Here is a 12,484-nt window from a genome sequence, read left to right on the forward strand (position 1 = left end):
AGGGAATAGCAAACCAGATTTTATTCTTCCTCAAGGACCTGGAGCTCAATAGCCACTTAAGCCCTGCCTGCAGCAGGAGGAGGAGGAAGGAGAGCACGGCTTGGCTCATCTCTCTTGGTTGAGTTCCACGGTCACAAGGAGTGAAGAGAGACGGAGCAAAGAGGCAGGGCCACCATAAAATAAAACCAAACCAGCCTGGTTATAACCAACTGCTGTCCTTCGTGTCAAAAGGAACTTCAGCATCCCACAGCTTCAGCATTCCCACAGACACGCGATTTCTGGGATAGGGGCGAGCAGGCAGCACCCTCACCTCCCACCACATGCACGGAATGCCACTCCCCTCACACCCAGCCAGGGACTGCCTCCACTTCCTGACTTTTAGTTATTTTATTGGAACGCTACAATATCCAGTATTGGATATTGGTTGGAGAGGGTATGGTCCAGGGTGGTTAAGGAGTGCTGAGCCAGTGAGGATTTTGGCAAAGGGGAACTGGTCCTTGCACCCTCTTACATGCATCCTCCTGGACCAGAGGTGTCCAGTTAGGACACCACCTCTGAAGGAAATTGTCTCTGCCCATCCCTTTGGAAATGTGGACCTGTAAAGGTCCCCAGAACATGCAAGAGGCATCTTGCACCCCATTCCTTGTGTCCTGAGGTCAACTCACTTGGATCCTCTTGATGGGAAGATCAAACTGCTCTGGGATGGCAGCAAGGACCTGAGTGGACCCACCATGGGTCTGGACACCAGGGATGGGAAGAGCCCCTCGTGACAACTCGTCAGGGGAGTGAGGAATGAGACATCCCAACCTCAAATCTCACATGCTCCAGGATGTCCATCACCATCGGAGCAGAGCCTGCCTGCAGGAACCCCTTCCCAAGAAAGTCGGGTATTTAAATTAAACAGCTCCATGCCAAGCTCTTCCAGAGCAGCTCAACGAGTGGAACAGCTCATGGAAGATCCATAAAATGCACACAGGGCTGCACTGCTTTAAGAAATCTCACCCCATACTCACACTTGAGTTGTACAAACTGTGCTTCCAGCCATTACAAATGAGAACTTCTCTCCTGGTGTCTTTGCAAGTGCAAAAGGTGTATTAGTTCGACCCATTATTTGATTCACAATCCTTGGAAAATAGATACACCTTTATCCCAGGCTCCTGTAATAAGCGGCACCTGCTTCCAGCAGCCAAAAAACCCCAACCCGCAGTAGGAGCTGACTTGAGCTATTTAAATGTTTTAAAAGTTGGCTTTTTTTTTTTTTGGTAATTGCAGAAACTTTTCCTAATCTGACATTTGTTAAAACCCCTTACTAGAAATTATGCAGCCGCAGAAAAAAAAAAAAAAAAAAAAAAAAAAGAAAAGAAAAAAAAGGAAGGAGGGGGAAAGGAAGGAGTTGAGTAAAAAAAAAAAAATAGAATAAAATATAAAATAAAATAAAAATGAGCTGGCTTCACAATTACCAAGTCAGCCCATGCAGCCCTTCGCTATTGTACAAGTGGCATAAACCCCCCGGCGGCCTATCAGCTCCCTGGCAGGCAGGGGGCTGCGCTATTCAAAGCGAGAGATACAAGCTGCAGGGCAAAAACCTGGCAGCTCCCATCTGACCCCCCAATCCCCGGCTGGTGACAGCTCCAAGCTCCATGGCAAATTAGCCCTTCTCACATTACAATTGCAGGAGACAGATTCCATTAGCGGTATCTGAAATTGAGTGGAGAGCTGCTCCGTTATCAGACTTGACTCATAAGCGCCGCTATTAATCAGAGCTATGATAGCATTTATATATTTCAAGCTATCTGCCGCCGCTGTGATATTCTGCTACAAAGGGTTGATGGGACTTAGGGAAGGGAACAATGGAGCTTTCTGGGAAAAGCAGAGTAAATCAAGAAAGTCTGTGACTTCCGCACATTCTGAAGGGATTGCGGTTTACATAAATTTTCTCCCAATTGGAGATTGAGCTCTTCCTCATCTTACACATGGGATTTAGTTGTCACTCAATGGTAACAGCTGTGAAAAGGTGAAGCGGCCCACCGCTCAGAATATTGCCTCCGCTTTTAAAGCAATTAACCCATGAACAGGAGGATACCTGGTGATATCAAAGGGATTAAGCCAGGCAGTGCATTATTAACATTTCCTTGAACTAATTCTAACTCTGACTAGCTGTCAGAAAAGACTCTTCAGTCTTCTAAAAAAAAAAAAAAAAGAGTTTTTTTGCCCTGCTTTCCCCCCCCCACCCCTTTTCAAAATGAAGCAGAGTTACTGCAGCCTCGTGTGCCTACTTTAGAGCCAAATGCAAATGAACAGATTTGGCAGCATCTTCAAACAGACTGAACTCAGCGCCAGTTTATTCTGGGGACAAGTGGGAAAAAAATAAAAATTGATATGTGATCAATTAGCCAGAGGTCATGGTAGATTTTCTAAAAGCAAATTAGTACCTGAGTACATTCCTTTCTTCTCTCCCTCCTAAAACTTTGTAACTACTTCTCACTAAGCACAGCTGCTTTCCAAACCCCCAAGACGTTCCTGCTGTGCCACAATAGAGATAATCTACGATAATCTGTAATCTGGAAAAATCCAAACATGCCCTGTAAGGAGATTCCTCCTTCCCCCAAGCCCAATTTCTCAATTTCCCACTCTGGTTGAGTGGGCAGTGGCTCTTCTCTCATCCCTCCATCTTCCCCAAACCATGTCCACAAAAAAAGGGGGTCAAACTGCTTGGGGATGAATCCCGTTTTGGCAAACTCATGTACTCCAGGGACATGGAGCATTTCCTCACTCATCAGGGGCAGCAAACTTGCCCCAGCACCGGTCAGTTTTAAGGGAGCATCAGCCATGAGGTCCCTCTGGGATGGCCATGAAGGTCACCCATCCTCCTGGTCCTCCTTAGAGACCTTCCCACGAGAGCTCCAGGACACACATCCTGGGAGCCAGAAAGCTCAGTGCCATCAAGAGGGTCAGGTGCCATTTCCAAAACATCCCGAGGATTTCAAAATGATAGAATCACTTTGATGCTTTCATTATCCAACATGCCTAATTCTCCTTTTTGTTGGCGGTGGGAGAAGAGTTGGCTCTGGGTTTTATATACATCCACACTTTGTTGCTTGGAAGGTTTATTGGGCAGGGAATACATATATGTATAAAAAAAAATATGTAACATATAAAAATAGATGGATGTATAATGTATTAGTCCCAAAGTCAATATGACACCCACAACTGCAAACCAAAGAGATGTGAACTGCTTAATTTAATGCAACATCTTTGCCCTTTTCAAAACCCTGTGTCCAACTCAGCCAGAATGAAACTGGCAAAAACTTCCTACAAATACTTGGATAATGACACCATCTACTCTGCTACTGCCCCTGCAATAAAACAGCTTCGTGTATTTAGAAACCCCAAAACAGCCAAACTACGAAAGGTATACACTGAAAAAACAAAAATGCACTTAGAGCAGGGGAAAGCTTCCTATTTCTCTTTGCAGCAGAGAACACAAAGAATGCATCCCCTGTGCAGAAAATGACACTTTGGCAATCATATTATAAGAAGATAATTGGTTTACTTTGTAAACTTGCTATGCTTTGCCTCCCACAGTAAAACAAATAAATAGTTGTTTAAAGAAACAATCCTACAGCCGCACTCGCTGAGTCCTAAAAACATAAAGCAGCTCCCCCCTCCTTCAAAGCAAAGATGAATTATTTGCCTCAGTTACAAGCAGTCCGAGAAAACTCTTTGTAAATGGCATTTTACGATAATTACAAGCAATTTATTAAGACTGTGCAGAGGGGGGGAAAAAATCCATACTCGAGAAGTAACTCAAAGGAGCAAATGGCTCGTTCAGCGATACTCTGGATTACTGACAAAAGGGCTTTCTGCACCAATGTGTTTCAACATAATTTTGCTTCGAGAAGAACAATCCAGGGCTTTAAAAAAATACTGTAATTAAATGAATAATTTCATATATTATAATATAATAAAATTAACAAACAGACACGATGCGGCGGCTGCTTCCTCTCGACCCCAGCGCTGCCTGCGCGGAGCATCCCGCCAGCCATCACCTGGCAAAGGAGAAATCTGCTCAAGGAATAAATTCCACCCTAATCCCGCACGTGCCACAACATCCCAAACACCACGGAGGGAACCACGACTCTTTTCATTAAGCAATGAAATTGTCCCAACCTGCCGAGGAATAAACTTCGGGAAATGACTCAAACAAAAAGAATCAATGGGGAAATTAATTAAAAAAAAAAAAAAAGGGAGAGATTTACTGTATGGGGATGCTGGGAGGGAGGGAGGCATGGCAAACCCCGTGCGAGGGTAAACAGCAACCCTGCCTGGCTGGCGGGGAGAAAAGAAAGGTTTTAGAGGTTAAGTTCAGGTCAGACGACAAATGAAATTGTAACAACCCAACTGACATTGTATAATGTCTTCTTCACTCGATCAATAGGGCAGCGTCAGCCCCATTTCCATAGAGATGGCTTCCTCCCCGCTGAAGGGTGGCTATTGTTTGAGCAGGCAGATTTGCCACTTGAACCGTGTTGCTCCCGAAGGATGTGTACTTCATCAATTATTTGTACTCCTAAGATCTACATATTTTCATATTAACATCCACGTTTCGCACAGCGAGAGGAGCAGGTGCTGATTTTTCCGCTGGTACTTCGTAGGGGTCACCCCATCAGATAATTTTATTTAAACGCAAAAGTAAGGGGGGATTTGATAGACCCGTTTAGTCTCTCTGTGAGGACGGACAAGCCCGGTTTAAAACACACCACATCACCCCCAGACAGCTACAGCTTCAAGCAGACAGCGCCAGTGAACACTTCCTAATTTTTTTGCTTTTAAAAGTAAATAAAAAGCAATTTTTTTTTGTTTTTGCCAAATGAACATCACAAAAAATAAACCAGTTTTAAGATGCTTGAAAGGAAAAATGTAACACTGTCATTTGGAAATAAAACTGACCTTACAATTATTTAAAAAAAAAAAAAAAAATCAATTGCTGCTAGGCTAAATAATTGATCCTGCCAGTATCTATGAAATAATTTCTGTAAGCCCTAATAGTTTTTTATCATCTCTCACTTCCAGGTCTTCCATTCCTTCGTGCAAATTTTAAATTTGACAGAAGCGCTGTCTTCCAAATCCAATTAAACAACAACAAAACACCTAAACCTTCAGAAGCGCTAAAGTAATTCCCAAAATAATTCTCAAATTTAGCCTGTCATTTCTCTCCTGTATCCCTATTTCTCGAAAGGAACGATTGCATCATTTCCAAAGCACAAAGCGGGCACCCAAGGAACTGTCACACCGTGGTTCCAACTAAAAACTGGGGAAGATCTTCCCAGTAACTAAAATAACGGGAATAACCATCATTAAAAAAGAAATCAGAACCCAATATCGAAAACCTTTAGCAACTCCTTGCAGGAGTTTTTCAGAGTGGAGTTGTACTCTGACGCTGCGCTGGGCGCTGTGCACGGGAGGGCAGCGCCACTTCCAGCTCCCCAAATAGGCTGTGAAATACAGGATATTAAATTAAATAACGCTGACTTAATCACATATATTACCCACCAGTGAAAGCAATCACTTTAAATGCCTACAGAAATACTCAGGAACTAGTCAAGCAGTTCCAGTAGGTGTGCTTTGGAGCTGATGCTATGTGCAAGGTGATGTGCAAAAAGCAACTCCTCTTCAGCAGAGGAAGATGCACCTGGGCAGATGAACCCCATGGAACAAAGCTTAAGTGAGCTCAGGGCTCTCAGGCTCTGCAGAATCTGCTCCCCTGCCACCTCCCCATTTATTCCTGCTCTTATTTCTAGGCTGCTTTCACTCCCTGGAAGGTTTTCCTGAGGGGTGGCCCCAGAAACATGTGGGAGAAAAGGGCTTCTGTCAAAATAATCCCGGTCAGGAAGCGCCCCGTCTCATCCCGAAGCGCCCCGATACCATTCGCAGCCTCAAAACGTGCCCTATTTTCCCTGCAAAAGAACATCAGAAATTGTTTATATGGGTTGCCATAATCCTCTCAAATATGGGTCAGGCTGAGGTTAAGAGCAGCCAGAACTTGCACATCAAAGACGAGCAGGGTTAATAAAACCCCACGACCATGTGCGCATCCCGATTGTTCCCGGTCCTCCCAAGGTTAGAGGTCTGGAGAGAAGGCTCCGGACATCCCCCCCAGCCCGGAGCCACTCCAGGGAAAGGCAGGGATGCTCTCCCTGGTCCTTGGGTACCACGGGCAGGCAACTGCCCATCCGCCTCCGCCGGGAGCTGCAATTAAACCAAGTTCACGGTTTCCCGATAGGTGAAGCTCATCCTGTTAATTTAAACAGACCATCTGCATCTTTCGAGAACGACAAACTTCATTAGTTCTGGTTAGTTAAACCGAGCGGTGATTTGTGATAATGAGCCTGAACAACCTGTCACGGCTGGGCAAGGGAAAGGGCGCACTTTTTATTATTGCTATTATTATTATTTAACAGAAAAGAAAGGGGAAAAAATAAAGAGGGGGAGGCTTTTGTGCGGGAAAGAAGGTCAAATTCAGATTAAGTTGCTGTTAGGTTAATCAGAGGAACTAATTAGGGAAGGGGGGGGTGGAAACGCCGGTCCGAAGGCCAGCGGGGAGCAGAGGGAGCCTGGGGGAACGTCCCGAGCCGCCGGGGAAGCACCACGAAGCCAAGGAAAAAGCACCCCCGAGGACTTTACCTGAAAACCGTGTAAAAAAGCAAAGAGGCGGCAGCTGCTCCCACCAAGCCGCAGAGGAGATTGACTCGGAAAGCGGGGGGGCCGCCGGGCAGGCACGTGGGCAACTCCTCTCGCTGAGCCACCCTCGGTACCCATCCCAGCCCCGCAAAGATTTCCTCCTTTTCCTCCTCCTCCTCCTCTTCTTCTTCTTCTTCTTCTTCTTCTTCCTCCTCCTCCTCCTCCTCCTCCTCCGTGGACCTGGCCCCACGCCTCGCCCATAATAATGAGGCGGCGAGGAAAAGGAGGTGCCACGTTCCATTAGCGTGCCTTAAAGGGCTCCTTGTTTGGGTTCACAGTATATTAGGGTCATTCAAAAGGCTGTTGTTTTTTTTTTTTTTTTTTTTTTTTTAAAAAAGCAGCTTCTCAACTATTTTATTGGTTAGCAAGTTGAAAGACCACACTGCTATCGGATTACCACTGCGCTGACAGTCCTAAGGTCTTGCCTAAAGGGATCATGCACCATAATAAAGTTTATTAAATAATAAAACTTATTAAAATTGTTAACCCGATTTATTTTATTCTCCCCAGCTTATACAAAATTTGGGTTGATAATAAGCCAGCTACTGTATATACAGTAAAGCCTTTGCTTTATAATTTAGTTTAATTGGATTTAAAACTTGAAGTAAATTGTCGCGTGCTGTACTTATAAGTTAGTAAAAACTGTGGTTTGAAAATAAATTAATCTACTTTACTCCATGCTTAATTAAACTTCCTTAATTCCTAAAACTGTTAATGAGAGCATTGATTAAACAATAAAACTAATACTTACTCCAAGCTCATATGCGGCTGTGATCAGCTCCCCTGTGAAAAAATAATGTAAAACCAATAATTACTATTAGGAAATGACACTCCTCCAAAGTTTTCAAAATCCAAATGCTTGCATTGGGGTTTTGCATTAATTTGACTGGATAAAACTGTAAATCTGTGGAGATTTAACAGCATGAAATTTTCTAAGAATATTTTCTCCCTCTGATGTCATTGCACAAAATATCTTTTGTATGTTTTCGCGAGACTTTTATGAACAGATAAGTGAAAATATAGGTAGGCTCGGGCAAAGAATGGCCTGAGATACTCAAAATGCAGACGTTTGTGTGTGTGTATTTTTAATTTAAAACCATCTGACTCAATAACTTTCAAGCACTGCAGTTTGCAACGCCTAAGCTGCATTGTCTGTTCAACAACCCAGTTGCTTCTCACAAAAAAAAAAAAAGAACCAAAAAAAAGCAAAAACAAAAACAAAAAAAAACCCCAACACAAAACCAGAGCTTTACCGTTTTTAAAGAGGAAAAATAAAATCACTGATCGTGCAAATCTGCATCCATTTATCTGGGAATGCTGCTCTCCCTTGATGTTAAAGCAATTCTGCTTCACAAGTAACTCCTTTACCTGTCAGTGAATGCTGCACCAAGTTCCCATTAGAAACACCATTTAGATTTTGCATTTTGTTTGTATTTTATGCCAGGACAAATAACTGCCACACAAAGACCCAGTTAGCAGAACAGTTGGCATTTTTAGAGCACTTGACACTGGAGCATTTTGCAGCAACCACTCCTGAACATACATTGAATATATTCAATAAGCACAACACATTCAGGGATGAACAAAAATTAAAAATTACAGCTGGTTTCCCTTCTTTCCCTCAAATTCCATAATCCAATTTTACTGGTCCTGCTAATTTTGCAAGTGCCAAGGTCGTGGCAGCTTTGTCCCATCATTAGATGGGAAAGACTCAAACAAAGGGAGCCAGCGGCTTTAAAAGCTAAATTAACAATATTTTAAATTTCTGTACAATCACGTCCTCACCACGCCATGCAAAGGAGGGGGGTTGTACAAATGGCACCTTTAAATCCTGACACCACCAGTAAATGGTGCATTTTAAAAGGAAGATGCAAGTCAACCCATGGCAACTGCTACAGAATTAGAGCTGTGGCCTGGCAATGACTGGGGCCAAACCTGCCACTTCCTGCACCAAAATCTCTCAGATATGGAGTTTCCTGCACTTGCAAACAGTGGCTATTTTTATTTTAGGAAAATTTCACCCTATTGCAAGGCAGCCCCCCAACAGCAGATGCGATGAGAAAACCACACATCCCAATTCTGAGCCCTTCAGTGTTCAGCAGCTCCAACATTTCCAGGGCATGGTGAGGCTGGGAAGGGACCAATCCTCCTGCATGCAGCAAAGGACGATGATAATAATGGAAACCCTAAATTTGGCATTGTGGGGGTTCCCCAGTGTGCAGCAGCTGGTGATGCCCATGACCCATCACATCCCAGGGATGCTGCTCCCAAGCCAGGCATGGATTCACCTCCACTAAAGCCCTTCTGGGACACAGAAATATGTGCATCTAAAACAGCAAAAATTAAAGTTCATTCACATTGCTGTGACATTCATATCAAGGGCAAGAATAACCCCAAAGAAATACAGCCACAAATCAACTAGGAAGCTGCAAAAATAATATAAATAAAACACTGGTGGAGGCCACTGCCAAGCTCTGAAATACACCAGCACAACTTTGCCTTGTAAGAATTAAGGGAAAAAAACAAAACAAAAAGACCTGCAAAATATAAGCTCCCAGGCTGCAGGCCTGTTGAATTCCATTGGGAAAATCAAAATAAGTACACAACACCCACTGCTCTGGAGAAGGTTAATTCTCCATCTCCCACCCACACACCTGAGCATCCCTTACAGCCTCCACGGGCTGGAGGAGTGAGGAACTCCAATATTAAATAACAAAACACACAGAGGAAGAACTACAGCACCCAGAAACTTGGTTTTAATGTATTTCTTGTAAGACAGAATGACCTGTGACATCTTCAGACACTGGCTCCAACTGAAGAGTTCATTCCCTCCAACTCCACAGGGCCAGGAGTTGGACTCAGTGATCCTCGTGGGTCCCTTTTAACTCAGAATATTCTATGACTCCTGATGTAAACAAGTTTCTGACTGCCCAACCTGACTCCCTCACAAAGGTGTTCAGGCAACAGGCCCAATGCTGCCTGAACTCTGATTTATCCCCAGCAACATTCAGAGCTGATGTTTGAAACATCACAGGGAACATTTGGCTGGTTTCTTTTTTTTTAACTTTATTTGATCCCTTTTTAAGCTGTTTTAACATCTGTGGATGTTTCTGACGTATAATTCATTCTCCCCCTGTTATTCTCTCATTCATTTCTTTATTCTAACACTAAGCAACACAAGCAAGCTGGCAGTGGAAATACCGACTGCCTCTGACACTTTCAGATCACTGCAAACTTCAGGAACAATTAAAAATACAGATAGCTTAAAAAATAAAATAAAATACTAGGCTCCCTGCCTGAAAGCAGATACAGCAAATCCTTAAGCAGCTCTTTACCCACACAAGTAGTCTCAGGTTTTTCGGTGCACAAGTTTGAGCTCCATGCTCAGGCACAGGCAAATCAAGCACCTCGAGCAGAGCCATGCACAGACATTCCAGAGACTCCAGCTGGAGCATTCCATGCTCAAGCCATGAGAAACCAGGGGAACAATGCCAAAAAAAGTCCTGACACAATGTGATGGGACACAATGCTGGCTGGGACAGGCACAAGGGGACAGCAGGGATGAGCCTGTCTCTGCACAGTGCCAGTAAACACATGGAAGCCAGGCAGCAGATCTAGAAGAAATTTCAAAAATATAAATAAATAAGGAGAGACAAGGAGTGAGGTCACAGGGATGGTCGGGGGACACTGTCCTGAGAGATTCCCTCCAACAGAATTCCCTCTAACATGGGCTGCTGGGAGCCTGTTAAAGCACCCAGACCCCACTCCTGGGGCCTCTCTCTGCTTGCACCCCTGTTTGTGGCACAGCCCCAGTTGGAGTCCTCAATATCTCTGGCCAAAGTTACTGGCAGAGGAGGGGTGCACAAAGAACCAGGATGCCTTTGGAAATTAAGCAAGGACCAACCCCCTTCCTGCTTCCAAAATGGGATAAAACAACCTCAATAACCTACGGAGAGTGGGGTGAACCCATGTGCTGTTTGGTTGCTCGCTCTGACTACTGGGATAATCCACATCAAACAGAAAGTGAATCCCAGCATTCATCCATCACATCATCAGGAGAACCTGCATCCCTCTCTGCAAAGGCTGCTAATGGTTGCATCCCAGAGGGAAAATCTAGGCTCAAGCACAATTAAAAACCAGGTTCCTGAGGCTTTGTGCAGCATGAACAGCTCAGAGCACAGGGTGCTTTCCAAAGACAAAAAAAGGGCAAAAATTATAATAAAAGACAAAATGGTAACAACTGTAAATATATCAATCACGACATATTAATTGATACATCCAGCCTGGCCAGTGTCTCTCTCCACACATCCTGAGCCTGTAAAATACATGCATTCATTAAAAGGCCATTTATTGAGAAGGAATTTCATGCACAGCTTGGACTTGAAACCACTGATGGCCAGGACACAGAGTTAAACAGAGCCACTGAACATTGCTCTGGGATGACAAGTGTCCTGGATGCTTGTTCCATGCCAAAAAAATTACCAACACATTCCCAAGAAAATCCAAGCCCTCCTATCCCCAAACCACACACGCAGAACCAAAGTATTTTTTAAGCAAGACCAGATGAAACCAGTAAAAGCACAGCAGGACCAAACAGGAGAACTTTGTCCCAGCTGTGGGATCAGCAGTGCCAAACACAAAAATTCAGAGTCTGACACTGTCAGGAAGCTGCACTTCCAGACAGGCAGATCCAAAGATTTCCCTGCTGCACAGGCCAGGGAAAGCGATGGCACAAGCAGTGACAGCACATCTGGCAGGATGGCACATCTGTCTCCTAAAGTCACCAGCTGTCCCCAGGGCCCCCGGCTAAATCCTTTGCTGAAAGGCTCAAATACAGGCAAACTATTATGGGGTGGCCCAAGGGCACCAGCCCCAGGGGGGACCTTGCTGTGCTGACCCCACTGGGCACTTGCCCTGGCCCCGAGGGGTGCACATCCCAATGCAGGGTGTCCCTGCTGCACCCACCCGTGGGGCCAGTGCCCCTACAGAGAGCTTTAAATGCACCAACCCCAATGGGGTGAGCAGCCCAAAAGTGGCTGTACTGCATCAGTGACTACGAGGACTTAATGGGAGCAGCAGCCCTATGGGGTGACAGCAGTGCACCCATCCCTAAGGGGGAGAAACCCTATGGTGTGACAGCAATCATATGGGGGTGACAGCAACACACCAGTCCCTATAGGACGAGCATCCTTACGGGGTGACAGCAACCCCCTGCAGGGACACTGATGCCCCAGTCCCTATAGGGTAACAGCAACCGTATGGGGTGACAATGAAGTACCAGCCCCTATAGGATGAGCATTCCTATGGGATGACCGCCAACCTAATGGGGTGACAGCAATGCACCAGCCCCTCTGGAGTGAGCAACCCTATGGGGTAACAACAACCCTACAGGGTGACAGCAATCCTCCAAGGGTGACAGCAATGCACCAATCTCTACAGCATAAGCATCCCTATGGGATGACAGCAACCCTATGGGGTGATAACAATGCACCGGTCCCTCTGGAGTGAGCAACTCTCTGGGACGACAACCCTATGGCGTGACACCAACCCTCCAGGGGTGACATCAGTGCACCAGCTCCTCCGGGGTGAGCAACCCTATAGCGGTGACACTGATGCACGAGTTCCTATGGCGTGACAGCAACCCCATGGGGTGACAGGAATGCACCAGTCCCTAAGGGCTCATCCCCCCACCCCGCCCGCCGAAGGCTGACGGCGAAGCACCGGCAGCCACGGGCGGCGGGGC

The 12,484-nt window shown here is 45.3% G+C and overlaps 1 protein-coding gene across 2 annotated transcripts in view; it reads right to left on the reverse strand.

Moving 5' to 3' along the window:
* Nucleotides 1–12,473, reverse strand: part of TMEM260 (transmembrane protein 260) — a 34,017-nt gene extending 21,544 nt beyond the window's left edge. Inside the window, exons 1-2 of one of the 2 annotated variants that reach the window (XM_017738914.1) lie at nucleotides 9,527–12,473; nucleotides 7,493–7,524 (exon numbers count right to left, since the gene is read on the reverse strand). In XM_017738914.1, coding sequence (XP_017594403.1) covers nucleotides 7,493–7,503 — 11 coding nt within the window. In that variant the 5' untranslated portion in view covers nucleotides 7,504–7,524; nucleotides 9,527–12,473. Of the gene's footprint in view, nucleotides 1–7,492 lie in introns of both variants that reach the window. The other variant, XM_017738913.1, reaches the window with a different exon arrangement.
* Between the last annotated feature and the right edge of the window lie 11 nt (nucleotides 12,474–12,484).

The sequence above is a fragment of the Corvus brachyrhynchos genome, unplaced genomic scaffold, assembly GCF_000691975.1.
Source record: "Corvus brachyrhynchos isolate BGI_N302 unplaced genomic scaffold, ASM69197v1 scaffold245, whole genome shotgun sequence".
Taxonomy (NCBI): domain Eukaryota; kingdom Metazoa; phylum Chordata; class Aves; order Passeriformes; family Corvidae; genus Corvus; species Corvus brachyrhynchos.